The sequence below is a fragment of the Diaporthe batatas genome, assembly GCF_019321695.1.
Source record: "Diaporthe batatas strain CRI 302-4 chromosome Unknown Contig00001, whole genome shotgun sequence".
Taxonomy (NCBI): domain Eukaryota; kingdom Fungi; phylum Ascomycota; class Sordariomycetes; order Diaporthales; family Diaporthaceae; genus Diaporthe; species Diaporthe batatas.
This window is the reverse complement of record NW_025408548.1, coordinates 3,745,405-3,763,407: the sequence shown is the minus strand read 5'-3', so window position 1 is coordinate 3,763,407 and position 18,003 is coordinate 3,745,405. Positions and strand designations below refer to the sequence as shown.

At 40.1% G+C, this 18,003-nt stretch overlaps 5 protein-coding genes across 5 annotated transcripts; 4 read left to right on the top strand and 1 right to left on the bottom strand.

Annotated features, from left to right (window-relative positions):
- Positions 1-1,462: 1,462 nt before the first annotated feature.
- KVR01_000574 (protein translocase subunit TIM44) lies at positions 1,463-5,255 on the bottom strand. The gene is made up of 2 exons (XM_044786326.1): positions 4,147-5,255; positions 1,463-4,070 (listed from the first exon to the last, which is right to left on the bottom strand). The coding sequence occupies exons 1-2, from the start codon at positions 5,115-5,117 to the stop codon at positions 3,395-3,397; spliced, it is 1,647 nt and encodes a 548-aa protein (XP_044650523.1). The 5' UTR covers positions 5,118-5,255; the 3' UTR covers positions 1,463-3,394.
- On the top strand, positions 1,706-2,356 carry KVR01_000852 (uncharacterized protein; the record flags this gene model as incomplete). Its single annotated transcript, XM_044788772.1, has 1 exon — positions 1,706-2,356. The coding sequence occupies one exon, from the start codon at positions 1,706-1,708 to the stop codon at positions 2,354-2,356; it is 651 nt and encodes a 216-aa protein (XP_044650801.1).
- An 82-nt stretch (positions 5,256-5,337) lies between the features above and the next one.
- Positions 5,338-6,629, top strand: KVR01_000723 (mitochondrial 37S ribosomal protein YmS18). Its single transcript, XM_044785654.1, has one exon. The coding sequence runs from the start codon at positions 5,512-5,514 to the stop codon at positions 6,262-6,264; it is 753 nt and encodes a 250-aa protein (XP_044650672.1). The 5' UTR covers positions 5,338-5,511; the 3' UTR covers positions 6,265-6,629.
- Positions 6,630-6,848: 219 nt separating this feature from the next.
- On the top strand, positions 6,849-8,415 carry KVR01_000910 (uncharacterized protein). The gene has a single exon (XM_044791365.1). It carries the CDS (start codon positions 6,866-6,868, stop codon positions 8,255-8,257), a length of 1,392 nt encoding a protein of 463 aa, XP_044650859.1. The 5' UTR covers positions 6,849-6,865; the 3' UTR covers positions 8,258-8,415.
- A 94-nt stretch (positions 8,416-8,509) lies between these two features.
- Positions 8,510-9,901, top strand: KVR01_000080 (uncharacterized protein). The gene has a single exon (XM_044789961.1). The coding sequence runs from the start codon at positions 8,645-8,647 to the stop codon at positions 9,641-9,643; it is 999 nt and encodes a 332-aa protein (XP_044650029.1). The 5' UTR covers positions 8,510-8,644; the 3' UTR covers positions 9,644-9,901.
- The last annotated feature ends 8,102 nt before the right edge of the window (positions 9,902-18,003 follow it).

Genomic DNA, 18,003 nt, shown 5'->3' with positions numbered 1-18,003 from the left:
CAGATTGCTCTCCTCTAGATTCATCAAGTGGCGGGAGAAAATAGGAGCGGATATGGTCCGGTCAAGCAGCATTTGTTAGCGAGCTCGCACGTGAACAGCTGTAACCCAATGCGAGATGCGTGATATCAGGAGATGCGCGCCTCAACGCGGACGCATCTAGTTACACCGTATACACAACCATTGGCTGGCTCCGTCCATTCAACCCCTGGGAATGCCATTGCCGGCCTACTCAGGACCAAGACTGGGGACAAAAGCGTTGGCAATAATTGAATAGGAACTTGCAGAACACGATACCTGAAGCCTTGCTGCCTTGCTGCCTTGCTGGGCCCATTCTCTCTCAGCATGCCCTGCCCGAAAATAGGACAATGCCGTCGCTGACAAACGAGCGTCTTCACATAATATCCAGATCGCCTTCATTTTCATCCCCGCCCTCGCCCCCGCCCTGGCCATTGCCCATGTCTCAAAGTGCGCCCGGCGTCCTCCAAGCCTTCGCCTGCCGGAGATCAAGGCGGTTTATTTCAGGTGCATTAGGTGCATGATACGTCGGTCAGGTTCGTCTCGTTGTCATTCTCGTCTAAGAAGCCCCATCTATGCCTGTACAAGTACATCCATCAGGGCCGTCCGGTGTATGGCCAAATGCCCCCCTAGTTGACCCGATCGCGTCGCACCCTGTCGTCTCGTCCCGGCTGGCTGGCGGACTCTTACTCCTCCTCCTCGGCCCCCTCTAGGTACTTGGCCTTGATGTCTTTCCATTGGCGCTGTGTGGTTGTCAGTCTTTCGGTTCCATGTATTCGCACCACGGCTCGCATGAGTGGACGGGGGATCATACTCCTCGGTTCATGTTGTCCCAGACCCTTGTCATTGTAACATCATAGGCCCTAGAGCGGTCTCGTAAGCTTCATCTTGTCCTGCGCATCACGTTGTCGGGCCCGGATCGGGTCCACCCGGGGGGGGGGGCTAACATCTGGAAGCCGAAGGCACCGGCGAAGACAGCGCCCAGCATGGCGAAGTTGTTTCGGAAAAGGACACTTTAGGTTCTCGGTTAGCCCTCTCGCATCGTGGTAGCCTTGTCTTGGTCGGGGGTGACGTGCTTGTAGATGGTGGTTTGGCCGGCCTGTGGTTGCGCGATTAGCTGATGCAGCCCTAATTGGGTTCCTGGCGGAGGAAGGAGCCTACCATTTTGACGGGATGTGACAGGGCAAGACTTGAACGATAGTGTAGTCGTGGCAGGTAGTCGGTGGTCGTGGCAATTCGTCGCTGAGAGGCGTGGGTAACCGAACGGGTGAAGCTGGGAAGTGGACATCAAAATTGGCGACGTCCCGAGGATTCCCTCGCCCAGAATCATCCTTGTCATGATTGGTCAAAGCTCTCCAGAGGGCTCCACCGGCCGGCTAGCCTCACCTAACGACCTACTAAGTATGTAACGGCCGAGTACTCTGGTCTAATAGACCAACCCCACCAACACTTTTGTCCCGCCGATTGTTCACAATCACAATAGGTCGGGCGCCATCGCCCTTTCCAGGCTCGAAGCAAAGTGCATTTTCACTCTTATTTTCTTCAAGGAAATTCCAGATTTCGGCGACTTCTACCTTTTACAATCAACTGTGTATGTAATTCAGATGAGGCTTTCCCGCAGCGACTCCAGCCAACCCTCGTGACGAATTCCATTCTTTTCGGATCTGCAGTCTCTTGTTCCAAACCAATCATGCCCTCCCAACCCACAAACTCAGGCATCGTCACGGACGAGTCCTCTGGCGAGCGCCACATCCCCGAATCCGTCCGTGCCGACGGCTCCACCCGCCGGGCCATCAAGATCAAGCCCGGCTATCGGCCGCCAGAGGATGTCGAGGTCTACAAGAACCGCACGGCCGAGGGCTTCCGCAGCCGTGCCGCCAAGGGGGGCGTGATCGGTGCAGAAGCGGCGGTCACAGACGACACCAAGGCCGCCGGCTCTGCCGCCGCGAATAAGAATGCCAAGCGGCGAGAGGCGCGGAAGAAGGCCAAGGCTGCTGACGAGAACGCCACGCCAAAGGGGGAAGCAGACAAGGTGAACGGCGCCGCAGCAGAGGAAGTGAAGGGGGAGGATGGGCGTCCTGCCGAGACGGCGCTGGCCCCTGAGGCGGAGCGCGAAAAGAAGGCCAGGAATCTAAAGAAGAAGCTCAAGCAGGCCCGCGAGCTCCAGGACAAAAAGGAGGGCGGGCAGGCGCTGCTTCCAGAGCAGATCGCAAAGGTCATCAAGATCAATGAGCTCGTGAGGGAGCTGGCCGCGCTGGGGCTCGACTCGGAAGGCGAGCCGATCAACAAGGAGGACGAGGCGCCGGAGAGTGGTTCTATGGAGGAGAAGGCGCCTGCCTGAGTTGTTAATCATAGAGTGGGCTTCATACAAAAGTCACTGAATCTGCTCGGCACTGCCATGAGGACTACACCAACTACCGCCTTGGCCGAATCGTCTTACCTTTAAACCTCGGAACCTCGGGCAACTACTACTCACCGTCGGACAATCCCATGGACTGCCTCCAAATGTTGACGAGGCAGAGAGGCTAGCTTGGGGAGACGGGTTTTGAAGGTTGAATGCAGTCCCGCTGGAACTGCAACACATCTTTACCGGTCCGTATGATCACATGATTGCCTCGGACAGCCAAGTTGGCCGGATTGGCCTCAAGGCCACCAGTCTCAGAGCTCATCAATGAGCTTGGAACCAGCAAGTCGGGGGCAGGATGGATGAAAGCTTTGCGGCATCTTGCCGAGCTGTCGAGCTGGGAGCGTTAGGCTGCTATGGCGTGACTGAGCATCCGGAGTTTTGGCTGTTGTGGTCGGTCGGCCAGCCATGGCCAAGCTCCATTACTTCAGACGTTGCTGCCAGAATTTGAAAGAATTGAAGGACAGTCGACCCATGACCTTGCAACTAACTGTCTTTGGTATTCACTAGTGGTTTCGCTGGTATTAATGCCCTGTCCAAAGGACGATGAATTTGTGACGGTCAAGGATGAATTACGTGCCTTGATTCCTCGTAGCTTCTATAGGCTATGTGAAGTTTTTGTTTTGGTTATCATGGATGTACATTGGGCGTCGTCATCAGTATGAGACTGACCCTTCAGAGTGGTGTTTTCCGTGCCCCTGCGCCTTCCGTAATGCCTCTTTCATTGGGTACCAGATCCCTCCGTCCGGGTTCCGATTCGCTGGTATAAATTTACAGGTTTTCAAGCACAGTAATAAGACAATCAGTTAAATGCTACGAGGTCGTTCGAAGCAAGGCTCGGTAGAGTTGTCGCAAGCCGCTAGTTGTCGAGCTGTTGGCCACTCGTGAGTGTGCTTCTGTCACAGAGTAGACTTGGCGGGTGGGTCGATGGTGGAGTGGTATTGGGGGTTCGACTGGAGCAGAGAAGCCAGGAGATCAGATGTACTCCCTCGCACTCTTCTGCATCTCGATCAACCGCCAGCCTCTTGTTTCGGGGTTGTTAACGTCGTCCGGCGTCCTTGTCACGCCGATGGCGTAGGTGACGAGTTGAACCTTGTCCTCCATGCCCGCGGCCAATTCATTCGACTTTGCGTTTCGGTAGACATGTACCTCCTGCGTCCTGCAGGTAATGATGAAAACTGGGATCTCACCCGGCTCCAGCATCCTCGCTTTCAGGATGTCGACGTGCCTGATGTCGAGGATGCGTCCGTCTGACTTCAGCCCGGCCTGCAGATATTGCTTGGTGAGGGCTTCGTACACCGAGTACTGCGCCTCGGACAGCCACAGTTTCAGCGTCTCGACATCACCCTTGACGTAGGCGTCGAGAACCTCGGGAAGGATGTACTCGCGCAGTTCGCGCAGGAAAGGCTCCACTTGGAAGTTGGGGTCCATCGAACGGAATTTTTTGATGACCATTGCCGTCTCGTTTTCGGCGAAGAAACCGGCCACACGGTCTGTTATGCTCCGCGCAGTGAGGATTAGGGGGTTCTCCGACTCGTTGTAGACATCCTTCATGCCAAAGAGGCCCTGGACAAATTTGTTGGAGTCTTTGAAGTTGGTCCAGGCCTCTTTCCACTGCGCGTCCTTGTGTACAGTGACGTTGGTGCCGGCGCTGCGGGCGAAAAGCATTAGGATTTAGGTTCATCTCTCAACTCAGGAACAAAGGTAGTGAAGCAGGTCCAACATACTTGGGATCCTCCTCGAGAACCTCGTGCTTTCTCGGTCCGTTGGGGTTCTCCATCTGCTCGCGCAGCTCTCTTTGCTTCCTCCGCTCCTCCTTCTCCACCCAGCCGCCGTATCTCGAGCTGCTGCCATCGTCAATGACACTCTTGACGCTCTTGAAAGCCTCAGTGTCCCGGATTGGCTTGGTCGTCTTGTCGATGGCATCGCCGGTAACGTTTGCCGCTTTCCGGACACCCTTCATCACTGAGGTGTCCCATGTCCATGCCGCTCCCTTGCCGACTGCGCCAGCTGTGTTTTTCAAGACCTTTCCGGCAGTTGTCGAGACAGCACCGGTGGTCTTCTCGTAAGCCTCGCGCGCCCGCCGGACATTCTCGCTCTCCACAAAGTCGGTTGCGCCTTGGGCGAGTTGCTTTGTCGACTCGTTCCATTCCTTGGAGGCCTTAAACTCGCTCTGCATGGTTTCCATGAACACCTGCCACGGTGTCTTGTCGCCGTGCGGTGGGGGCGGGGGTGCGTCTTCCTTCTTTTCCTCTTTCTTGCCTTCCTCGCCTTCCTCGCCTGCCTTTTTCTCTCCGGACTCCTGTTGGGATTCTTCTTGCTTCTGGGACTGCTCTCCTGCCGCTGATTCCGCCGTCTTTGGTGGCTTTGTTCCGGGAGAGCTGGTCTCCGACTTGGTCTCGGGCTTCACATCCTGCCGACTGGATGGAGAGGAGGAAAAGGTTCGGAGTTGCGACGGCGACAGCGTCGCCGTCCGTAAGGTGTCGGGTAAGAATTGAGACCTCAAGGTCGGGAGTTGCGAAGAAATTGCAGTTGTCGAGAAGACATGACTGCTGTGACTGCGCGACGCCGGGCCGCATGATAACAACCTCCGGCCCGCTGGCGACCTCCTGTAGGGAGCCGCGGACGCATTTAGAGCCGAAGCTCGCGAGAAAGAAGCTGGAGGAGCATTCCTCGAGATGGTCCGAAATGAGCTCATTATATGGTAAACAAGCCCGCCTCGAAATAGAATATTGGGGCTTTGTCCCGGTGGTGACGAGAAACGGAGGAGGGCGGGCGGGCGGTGGTGAGCGGCGGGGAGGATGGAAACTTTTGAAATTTGGGGCCGTGATGCAAGAATCCAGGTTTTGCAGCGACCGGATGGGCCATTCGGGCGGGCAAGAATCGGAGCTTGATGGCAGGCAAACAGTTGGGCCGGGGTTCTCCGCATTAGCGGCTACAAGGGTCTGAGCGCTGCAACTTTCGGGGACTGGAGCTCCAAACGGTGTCGATCTCATAGTGCAGCAGGTCGAACGTCGTCGGGAAAAAAATCGCGACCTGCCGCCGGCTTGACGACGACCAAGGCAGCAGCACCCATAACCCCTACTCCGAGGATGAGCCGCTCGACAACAAGTCGCCGTTTGGCGAGCAAACTATATTCTAGCCTGTCAAAACCATCAATACCGAGACCACGATGCGCTGCGGCACAGCTGACCCAGCCGTTCTCGATCTCGTCTCGCCGGCGAGCAGACGACGAGGGCAGACCCGATCTCCTCCTCAACCTGAACAAGCTGCAAAAAACCTCCACCACATACGCCCCTAGGCCAACTCCGCCCCAGAAATCCCCCAGTATGAAAGACCTCCTCCAGGTCATGCCGGCCGCCCAGGTGGCCTCAGGTCGCGCTGTCAACGACACACGGGCCGTCAACACTTCCGTGCTCGAATCAGGAGATGGCCTCTCAGGCGGCGCTGAAGACTCGAACGAGCAGGGCGGGGAGCCGTATCACTTCCACATCTACAGCCACAAGCACAACACCCACGTCACGGTGACGAAGCCGAACCGCGACGCCATCGTGTCCCTGTCGTGTGGAAACCTCGGCTTCCGGAAGAGCCAGCGGAAACACTACGATGCGGCGTACCAGCTTGGAGCATATGTCATTGACAAGTTGCAACAGCAAGGCTGGCACAAAAAGATCAACTCGCTCGAGGTGGTGCTAAGAGGGTTCGGGCCTGGCAGAGAAGCCATCACAAAGGTCATTCTAGGAAACGAAGGCCGCTTGCTCAGAGAGAAGATTGTTAAGGTGTCGGACGCGACAAGGTTGAAGTTTGGTGGTACAAGGAGCAAGAGGCCCAGACGTCTGGGCTAAAGAACTTGCCTGGGCCATGTGATGGATGGGCCGTGGGGATGGGTTGTGTCAATCCAGTAATGGTCGAGGGCAGCAAAGATGTCATCTACTTGGTTTCCCCGGACGGCAGCTTGTGTATGTGGTGTCAGGGCTCGTGGTATAATCTGTTTCTTTCTTGCAGTAACACCGCCCGACTGTTTGAGATCACAGCACATCCTTGCGGAATCCATATGGCTTGCTTACCTGCCGCACCGTCACCCTGTTGGAGCCTTTGCTTCAGGATGTCATGTTAGGTGCGATGTTGCATGCCGGACCGTAGAGTAAAGCTCGTGTGAAGAGTATGAGATACGTGTACAACCCTGGGATGACGTTGCAGAGTCCACACCAATGGTAGACGGTAGAAGTGCAAAGTTGTGTCAATCAAGCACACACTTTTACAAGACCGCCTCAGGGTCATGAAAAGAAATGATTGTCCTGGTCGCCGCTTCGTTGCGGCGGGCGGGATGTAGTCGGGGTAGGAACTCTGAAGTTGATCAGCCAAGACCCCACTACGTCGTGCAGGAGCTTTAAGTAGCCCCCGGCATCTGAACTTTTCTCGCTCGGTATCTCAACAGCCCAAACGATGCAGGTGCCTATGGATCCGGCCTCGCCAACAAAGGCGTCCATCATGGACGGTCTAAACCTCAACAGCGTGCTCGAGTCCCCCGTCTTTGCCGGGGGTCTCGGCCTTGCAGCACTCGGCAGCGCCGCAGCACTGGGCCGGCGCGGTGCCATCCAGGGCGCCAGGCTGCTGAAGCGGCAGCTTCTCGTCAACGTCGAGATCTCCAAAAACGACCCTTCGTACAGATGGATCTTGGCCTACCTCTCCCGCCCGCGCGAGACTCCCGGCCTCCTGGCCAGCCGGCTCACGCGCATCCGGGAACTCTCCGTCAAGACCACCACACGGTCCATCGCGCCGGGCAAGGGCAACGCCGGCGAGGGTGCGCCGACGCACGCGCACTTTGCGCTGGTGCCCGGATACGGCTCGCACGTCGTCAGGCACGCGCCAGGCGTGTACATCATGGTCCAGAGGGACAAGAGCTCCACGGCCGAGATGGCGACGGGCGAGCCCCATGAGACGATGACGCTGACGGCGCTGTGGGCGCATCGGCACGTGTTTGAGGAGATTTTTGGGGACGCCCACAGCATGATGGCACGTGCGACTGAGGGCAAGACGGTGGTGTACACCGTCCGCGGGTTCAATTGGGAGCAGCTCGGCGAGCCAAGGCGGAAGAGGCCACTCGGCAGCGTGATCCTGGACGAGGGTGTCAAGGAGGGTATCGTGGCGGATGTCAAGGATTTCATTGCGAGGCAGGAGTGGTATGCCGAGCGAGGGATACCATACCGCCGGGGCTATCTGCTCTTCGGACCCCCCGGGGGCGGCAAGTCCAGCTTCATACATGCGCTGGCCGGAGAGCTGAACTTTGCCATCGCCACCATCAACTTGAGCGAGAGGGGCATGGCGGATGACAAATTGGCCATGATGATGCAGAAGCTCCCGCAGCGGACCATCGTCCTGCTGGAGGATGCGGATGCCGCATTTGTGAATAGGAAGCAGAGGGAGTCGGACGGCTACAGCGGGTCCTCGGTGACGTTCTCGGGTCTACTGAACGCACTCGACGGGCTGTCTGCCGGCGAGGAGAGGATCGCCTTCCTCACGACAAACCATATCGACAGGCTGGACCCGGCCCTGATTCGTCCCGGGAGAGTGGACATGATCGTGCGCGTGGGCGAGGCAAGCAGATACCAGGCAGGGCAGATGTTTGAGCGCTTCTACGGAGATGTCGACCAGGACGGGGAGGGCAAGGCGCGTTTCTTGCAGAAGCTTGACGACATGGGGCTGTTTGACGACAAGACGGCCAAGAGCACGAGTGCTGCGGCAATTCAGGGCCTCTTCCTCTTCCACAAGAACGACATGGAGGGTGCCATCAACATGGCCGAGGTGCTGGGCCAGCCCCAGCACACAGATAACTGAACGATGGGCCGTCGTGATGGGTCTGTGTGCTCTGTTCTGACAGCACTTGGAGGTGACGACGGTCAGCCTCTAGTGCATGCGCCTGGACATGCGCCTGGACAATGTTTGTGAGCAGGTATGTGTAGTGTACATAGAAATGATACCCACCTTGGAAATCACGTTGTAGACTGTTGTTTGAGGAAAGAGCGCCTTTGACTCCATCAGAGCTGTCCGAGGGGTCTGCGCTAACGGAGGCAGCAACCACAAAACACTGGGTGAGGCTGCACCTTGCCCAGGCGCAAACCCAACAACAACACACACTCAATTCCACTCCATCCAAGTGATCTGCTACGAAATAACTACTGGTACTGCACACATCATCAGACTCCCTTTCCTGCAGCCTCCAGCATGCGGTTTGAGCAGCAGCCGGTCGGCAGCGGCGGCCGCGGCCGCGGTGAGTCCAGTCGCGGTCGCGGTCGGGGGCAGTCAACCTGGCGGGGCGGCAGAGGTGGTGCGATCGGAGGCCAGATCCTCCAAGCCTCGGTGACAGAGAGTACCAGGCAAGCTCTTGCAGTACAAGCAAGCCAGACTCGGGTTGTCCTCCCTTTCATCCTCAAGGATCTACCCAATCTCAAAGCGGACGTGTCTGAGCTTCTGACACTCGACACCGACCTGCCACCACTCAAGAAGGAAGACTGCCCCAACCACCCCAAGACTTCCATCAAAGTCATCAATAATGATGCGTTCGATGCGGCCATATCTATGATGGCCTCGGACTTCGACAACCCAGACACGACCAATCAGCCACCAACTCGGCCAGCCGTCCTAAACCTCGCATCTGACACTTCGCCGGGCGGAGGGTGGATGAACGGGGCCATGGCGCAAGAAGAGGCCTTATGCTACCGCTCGTCCCTGTCTCTGAGCCTGCACAAACGGTACTACCCCTTTGGTACCCTACAAGGCATCTACACGCGTGATGTGGTTATCATTCGGTCATCCATTGGGAATGGTCACAAGTTGATCGATGCAAATGAGCCGGTCGACCAGCTGCCAGTGGTCAGCGTGCTGAGTGTGGCCGCGCTTCGAGTACCCGATACAGTCAAGGCCAATGGAGATCAGAGGGCGGTTTTTGCAAGGAAGGAAGACAGGGTTACGACAAAGAACAAGATGATGCTTGTGCTGAGAATGGCAGCTTCCAGAGGTCACGACCGGCTCGTTCTGGGGGCGCTGGGGTGCGGTGCTTTTCGGAACCCGGTTCATGAAATCGCCGAGTGCTGGAAGGAAGTGTTTGAGGAACAGGAGTTCAGTGGTGGATGGTGGAAAGAGGTGTGTTTTGCCGTGCTGGACAAGAACAATGTTGGCATCTTTGACGCCTTCGAGAAGACTCTGGGGGGATTGGAGCATTAGAGAGGTGAAGACGAGCATGCCTCGCGCGAGGGTGGCTGCTGAAGAGAGGCCTGGGCATTTTTGGCGCGCTCGCTTCAGTTGGCAGCGTTTTGCACATGCCGCATTGCAGTAAGAACAGCCATGTTAGACACAACGAAAACGTCGTTGCGGAGTTCTTATGGCATGATCAACCTCTGTCTGGTGTCTTGCACAGTATTTGTATTAGAGAAAGCTACCTTAAGAGAGGGCGTTCTGTTCGGCTCATAGGGACGGCAAGCCACGCTGCAGGAGGTATTCATGCTGGAGGGTTCTGCCCAGCAGGGTTGGCAGTAAGTGCTACCCTAGTGGTTTACTTGCCTACCTAGTTTAAAAGTACCTACCTAGGTACCTACTAAGTACCTAGGTAGGTAGGTAGGTAGCTTGGTACTTTACTATAATGTGTGGAGCCAGTTGGCACTACGAACCAACACTGTGGGCAGCTGGACTCGTCTGAACCGATGGATGAACGTTGTCAAGACAAGTGCGAATACACGACTGCCATCCAGGCCCCCGTTCCATAAACTCAGACCCTATCAATTACCTAAGTATGGATAGGGGATAGGTCAGAAGTAACATGGTTTCAGCACATAAATCCATCCTCAAATTGCACTCCAAGGCTTGGATCTGGGTGACGCCATACTGAGGCCAGACCTCTGCCCTCGCTGGTTGGCTCGCGGAAACGACTGCAGGGGCTATTTTTATTTTTATTTTTTATTATTCTCGCACATCAAAACACCAGTATGGGTAATCTTGCACTCCCCTATATAACTAAGGATTTACTCTTTCTAAAAAGGAATAGCACCCCACCTATACCACTACTATTAAGGTAGTAAAGCTTAGCGAGTATATTACAAGACTTCTTTCATACCTAATTACTATACTAATTAATAGGCTTAAATTACTTAACGTTTAATAATCTAGGAATTATATAACTTAATAATATTAAATAATATAGCTAATATAAATATATAATAATAGATATTAACTTTAAATAAAGTATTATAACCTTTATTAAGTAACTTAAAGGTTATAAATACATCTAATAATAAAGTTAACTTTTAACTTTTTTATTTAATACTTTTTTTATATAAAAAGAGTTATAAAAGTTAAAGTTAAGTAGTTAACCTATAAGTATTTTTTTATATAAATAATAAGGCTAAAAGATAGGCTTATAATAATAAAATATATATAAAATAGTAAAGTAACTTATAATATAATAAAAGTATTTATTTAATATAATATTAGTTAATATTTATAAAATATATATTTTATTTATTTTTAATAATTTAAATTATAAAATAAATAATAATTTTAAATACTAATAAATAATAATAATCCTTATATTAATTAGTATTATATAGTAAGTATAATATATATTAATATCTTTAAATATTACCTTATTTATTTTAAATATTTATTTTATTAAATAAATATTATATAAAATATAGACTAATAATATACTAATTATTATTAGTAATTTAAATTTATATAAAAATAAAGACTTTTATTTATAATATAAAAATATTTTATTAAAAAATATTTATTTAAGTTAAGGATTAAATTTAAAACTCCTCTTCCTTTTATTTCCTTAATACTTTTTAATAATTTTTAACTTTTAAAAACTATTTTATTTATAAAAGTTTATATAAATACTTAAAATAAAATAAATAAAATAAAATATATTATTAATTATATTATTTTAATTTATTATTAATAATATTAAGAAATATTAACTTAAATATAAACTATTATTAATATTAGTATTAATATTAATATTAATATTAATACTATTATATAAAATATATTATAAATTATAAATTATATATAATATTAATTTATTAAAATATATTAATTATAATTTTACTATTTTTATTATAAAAAAAATTAAAATAAATATAATAAATAATATATTTATTTTAATATTTTTATAATAATTATATATAGCTATTAATTAATAATATCTTTATAGTAAACTATATTTTATTTTACTCTTATATTATATATTATATTTAATATTAATAAAAGGAGTAAAATTATAAATTATTTTTATAAGTAGTTATTATAGTTAGAAGGTAGTAATATCTATAAAGAAATATAAATTAAGTTATAAGGTTATAATAAATAAATAAAAATAGTTATATATATTAAAGTTAAAATTATAATTATAACTATAATATAATTTAATTTAAAAATAATAATATTATTATAAATATTATAAAAGGGTATATATTAGTTTAATAAATAGTATTATAATAGCTATATATAAATAACTATAATAAAAGTAGCTATAACTATTTAATAATAATTTTAAATACCTATTATAAATATTTTATTTATACTTTTATTTATTTTATATATACTTTTATATATTATTAAAGTTATTATTTAAAAATTACACCTTTTCTTAACTAATTTATTATATAATAGATTATACTTTATATTTATAAATTTAGTAAAAGCTATTATTTATATTTATAAGCTTTTAGATTAATAATTTATTAATTAAATATTATATTTATATACTTTTATTTAATAAAATATATAAATTAAGTATATAATAGCTTTTAATATCTTTTAAAATAATAAATTATTAATTTAAATAAGTTAATATAAATAGTAATAATAAAGGTAAAGATAGAGGTTTTAAAAGCGCTTATAAGTAGGGATTATAATAAAAATCCTAATTAATAGAAGTTTAGTAGGAAATTATATATCTATTTTATAAAATAGTTAATAAAGGTATAATACTTACTCTTTTAATAAAATTTAATATTATATAATAATAAAATAAATTATATTATTTAATAAACTTTCTAATATATATTATAATTTTAATATTTCCTTTTTATATCTTTATATAGTTTATATTATACTTTAAAGAGATATATTATTTAATAAGAAATTAATTTTAAATATAATTAAAGAATAAAATATTAGTTAATATATTAAAATATTTAATTTTATTATATATAACTTTTAAATTATATATATTTTATTATTCCTTAAATATTTTATTTATTATATTATAAAGTTTAATAAAATTAATAAAGTAATTATAAAAGTATTTTTAAAAGCTATATATATACTCTCTACCCTAAAAATTATATAGAAGCTAAAGTTATATAATTTATTTACTATCTACTTATAAAACTTATATATATATAAAAGTATATTTTTAAAGGTATTTAATAATTAACTTTTTAAAAACTTAAAATATATTATTTATTATATTTATTTTAAATCTTCCTTAACTTTATATAATAAAAGTCTTACTATATATAAAGAATTCTATTAATATTTAAAATTTATTTCCTTCTATATAGTAAATTAAATCTCTTAAATTTTATAAATTTTAAATTTACTTTAATATTATTAAACTAAATAACCTTATTTTATTTATTAAAAAATAAAGCTATAATATTTGTTTTATAATTATTTATAATAATAGCTTACTTAACTTTATTAAGTATAATATATTTATAATATAGAAATATAGCTATTCTTAATTAGTAAGGCCTCTTTTAATAACTTACTACTTTAATTACCACTAGTATTACTAATTTATATACTTTTAAAAATTTAAATTATTTCTTTTAATATTATAAATAATATTCTTTATAATATATTAATAATAAAGTTATTATATAATTATAAAGCTCTTTTATATATTTTATTAATAATATATTTTAAATATTTATTAAAGTTATTAAATATAATATATAATAAATTAATATTATATACTCTTATTATTATAAAACTTTATTAAATATTTATTAAAAACTTTTTATTTATTATTAATAAAATAAAATATTATATTAAAGTTTATATTTATAAATATAATATTATTAATTTAATAAAAATATATTAAAATAATTAATTTTATATATATTATTAAAAATAAAATATTAAAGTTAACCTTCTATTATTTAAAATACTATTTATATATTTAAAGAATTTATATAAATTATAATATAATATTATTAAGTATTTTATAATTAACTTTAAAATAACTTTTATCTTCTTATTATTTTCTAAACTTAATAAAAAGAGTTATATAGAATTATAGTTATTACTTTATACCTCTTTAATTTATATTAAAATATATTTAATATTATCTTTAAATTATAGTTTTTAATATTTATTTTAAATTACTATAATAATATTAATATATAAAAGCTTTTATATTAAGAAAAGGTATAAAATTTATTTAATAATATTAAAAGTATAAAATAATTAATAATTATATAAAAGTAAAATTATAATTTCTTTATTTAATATATACTTATAATAAATATTATTAATAACCTTTAATTATTATAGTTTATTATTACCTTTTATTATCATTATAAGCTATTTATAATTAAAAGCTATTATATTATAATACTACTCTTACTTTATATCTCCTTTTATATTATATATATAATATAAAGATTACTTTTAAAAATAACTTTATCTTCTATAATTAACTATTCTTAATATTAAATTTAAATTTATATATTTAATAAATAATATAAGCTTTACGTTTCTTTTATAATTTAGATATAATTATTTTAATAAAGTTATTAATTATTAAAAGAGTAGTAAGGTTCTTTTACTTTAATTAAAATAAAATATTATTTATAAAAATTAATAAAACTATTAATATAATAGTTATTAAATATATTAAACTATAAGTTTATTAATATTATTAATATATTATATAAAAGCTAGATAAAGGTATAAATAATATATATAAGTTTATAATTATAGTATTTTATATATTATATTTATTAATATAATATAGGGTAAGTTATTAACTTATATTTTACCTTATATTTATTTAATAAAATAAACACTTAAAAATAAGTAAGGGTAATATTTAAAATATTAATATATACTATACCTATTAATAAATTACTAAGTATTATAACTTAATCTATATAGTTAAATTTAACTAATACTACTATATTAAATAACTTTAATCTTTATATATTTTATAAATAAAATATTATAATAACTACTACTTATTATAAAATAATAAAATAAAATAAAACCTCCTTTTCTAAGTTTTATAAAAGTCTATAAAAAAGCATATATATATATAAAAACACTAAATTACTACACTTTATATATAACTATTACCTCTATTATATTATTATAAATACTATATTTCTTTAATTATTACCTTCTATTATTTTTTAAATTTTTAATAGTATATTATAATATCTATAATTATTATAAGCTATAAAATATTATATTCCTATATTTATATATAATACTATTTTATTAAATATTACTATAAAAATATAAGCCTTTAATAGTATTAAAATAATATATATTATAAAAATATTAACTTAACTTTATTAATTTAAAATAATATAAACTTTATAAATATTAAAATATATTTATAAACCCTTATTTTTAGTTTTACTCTTTCTTTAATAATATATAATTCTATATAGTTATAAATACTTTAACCTCTTTAAAGTTAATAATAATCCCTTAAATAAAGGGTCCTTTAATTTATATAAACTTTAAAATTAATATAAATAATATAATATTATAGATAATAGGGATTATTTGTAAGCTAAATATTTATATTTAATTCTCTTTTATTATAAAAGCTTTATAATATTTATTTATATTTATATTAAAGCACTATACTAATAAAATATATTTAACTAATTTAAAATTATTTAATTTAAAGGCTACCCCTATTAATATAACTATATATAAACTTTAATAACCTTTATTATTACTTATATATATATTAAAGTTACTACCTTTAATAAAAAAGCTTTTATTATTAATATTTTTAACTTTATCTCTATTTATTATAAAAATATTAGAAATATTAGACTTAGAATTAAAGATAAAAGATTTTATTATAATTTAAAAGTTAGAGGTAGCTATATAGTATTCTAAATAAACTATAATATATTATATATATATAAGTTACTATTATATATATAATTTATATAAATATTATTAAATAAAGCTATAATTTTAAATTTATTAACTTAATATAAATTTAAATAATAACTAACTTAATTTTATATTTATTTAAATATTATTTATATAATATAAAGGTTATATAAATATTAATTATTTATATAAATAAAATAATTATATTATTATTTTAATAAAAGTATTATTATTTAATTATTAATTTTAAAACTATATATTTTATTTAAAATTTATTATAAAATAATAAATAACTAATAAATTAAATTATAAAATAATTAATATAAGTATATAAAATATATAATAAAAGTAGAAAAATAATAATCTTACTAATTATATAATTTTATAGTTTATTAAGTATAAAATATTTAAGAAAGTTATTATTAATTTAAAGTAAACTACTTATATAGCTTTCTAAGTAAACTTAATAATAATTATAGCTTCTAATCTTATATTAATAGTATTTATAAGGTTAATATTTATTTTAAAAGATAACTATATAAGTTTATATAGTAATTTTTATATATAATAAATAAAATAACTTATATAAAAGGAAGGTAGTAACCTTAATATTAATAATAAGAAAGAATATAGGAAAAGTTATTTTTAACTTAAATAAAGAATTTATAAATTATTAATTATATTTATAATATAATAATAAATATATATTTATACTTAAAAAAGTAAAAAAGTAGATAATATTAATAAATAGCATTATAATATTATATTTTTAATAAAATTAAGATTTTATTAAATTATATATATATAGAATATTTATTAATTTATAACTATTTAATAAAATAGATATAACTAATTATAATACCTACCTATTAAAATAATTATAAAGTATAAAAGCTTTATATATATTACTTTATAATTAAACCTATAGGCTTTATATATTAATAACCTATTTTATAATAATCTTTATAATATAAAAATAATATTAATAAAAGAACTTAATTATTACTATTAAAATATATATAACTTATCTATTATTAATACTTTATATAGTTATTATATAGATATTAATAAAGGAGGCTAGGAGAGGGGCTAATATACTATAATACTACTATATCCTTTATATATATATCTTTAATTTACTACACTTATACACACTTTATCTATAGATAATAACAATCATTAAATAAAAAAAGTCTTACAATATATTTTATCGTTTTAAACCTTAATAGTAGTGGTATCTATAGGGTTAACTATACCAAATTGGGAAGAGTGAGTCCTTAGTTATATAGGGGAGTGTAAGATTACCCATACCGTTAAAACACACTAGAAACTCTCAACTAATTGGTTGAAGATACGTACGGCCAACGCATATCTGTGTCGACCAATCTGCCAATCTGACTGCCTCCCTCCTTTCTCGGAGCGTATGGCCGCAACCCACGAGGGACACCCAAGCAGTTTTGCTTCTGTGACACACTCGGGTGCATCACATGGCGGAGAAGCTCGCTAGGGCGCGGCGACATTGACTCTTGGTCTGGTCTGCTCCATCTTTGTTGAGACCCTTGTCGTCCTTTTGTCGCCCCTAGCGCCAAGACGAACCCCACGAGAGAATCCATCTTGCCGCTTACTGCGGGCGGAGGCCTGCAGTGCCCGCAGGCCAAGTTCTCGTTTCCAAGGTTCGTGCGTGCGCGGACAGGTCTCGAGTTTTGCCGTCCGCGGCGCCACTCTACCGACTTGCGATGGCGGGACGGGACTGACGACACCAGGGACGCTACCATGGCCGATCAGCCGCGTCTGAGCCTAGTTGTCAGTTGGCACAACTGCACAAGTAGTGTCCCGAGAGCCGTGGCGGCTGTAAGTGAGAAGCAGTCTCGATTATCGCGTATGTGAATCCAGCCGACGTGGCATGCTGCAGTGCAACGGTGAACAGCAATAAATCTCTGGAGTGTCTGAATGTCTAGGTGACATGTCTGACTGCTAGAGCGGCCTCACGGGTACATAGGGAGACAAAGGCTTGAGTGAGGTCTGGCTGCGAGTATCGAATATTTACCAAGGTATATACGGAGTATACGCCCATATAGAAGCCGTTAAGGACGGTTAGACTTAGTCACTTAGGTACGCGGGCTCAGCAGAACATGCCCAGCAGGCCCAGCAGGCCCAGCGGCCCAGCGGCTGTCGGGACCGCGGAGTGCCACTAGCTGAACACCCCAGTGTTAGCCTTTCCCAGCCCGTGGGGTCCCTCCCCCCGTCCCCCGCGGCCATTAGGCAATTGGCCCCAGTAGTCTAAGCTAAATCCCGTTACGTCCAGGGCCACCGAGGCTGCGCTGTTCCGTTATCGTCCTCAGTCAAAGGGGGCTGTTCCTTGCTATCTCGCGTTGGAAGATAAAATAAATGTTGTTCAGAAGCACATGTGAGAGCGTCCGGTGGAGCACCGGATGCCT

Excerpts from the sequence above, each read along its gene's own strand:
- KVR01_000574 (XM_044786326.1), bottom strand. The coding sequence starts at position 5,117 with ATGAGCTCATTTCGGACCATCTCGAGGAATGCTCCTCCAGCTTCTTTC. Across the intron at positions 4,071-4,146 it reads GTTCTCGAGGAGGATCCCAA|CGCCGGCACCAACGTCACTG; the intron begins GTATGTTGGACC and ends TTTCGCCCGCAG.
- KVR01_000723 (XM_044785654.1), top strand. The coding sequence starts at position 5,512 with ATGAGCCGCTCGACAACAAGTCGCCGTTTGGCGAGCAAACTATATTCT.
- KVR01_000910 (XM_044791365.1), top strand. The coding sequence starts at position 6,866 with ATGCAGGTGCCTATGGATCCGGCCTCGCCAACAAAGGCGTCCATCATG.
- KVR01_000080 (XM_044789961.1), top strand. The coding sequence starts at position 8,645 with ATGCGGTTTGAGCAGCAGCCGGTCGGCAGCGGCGGCCGCGGCCGCGGT.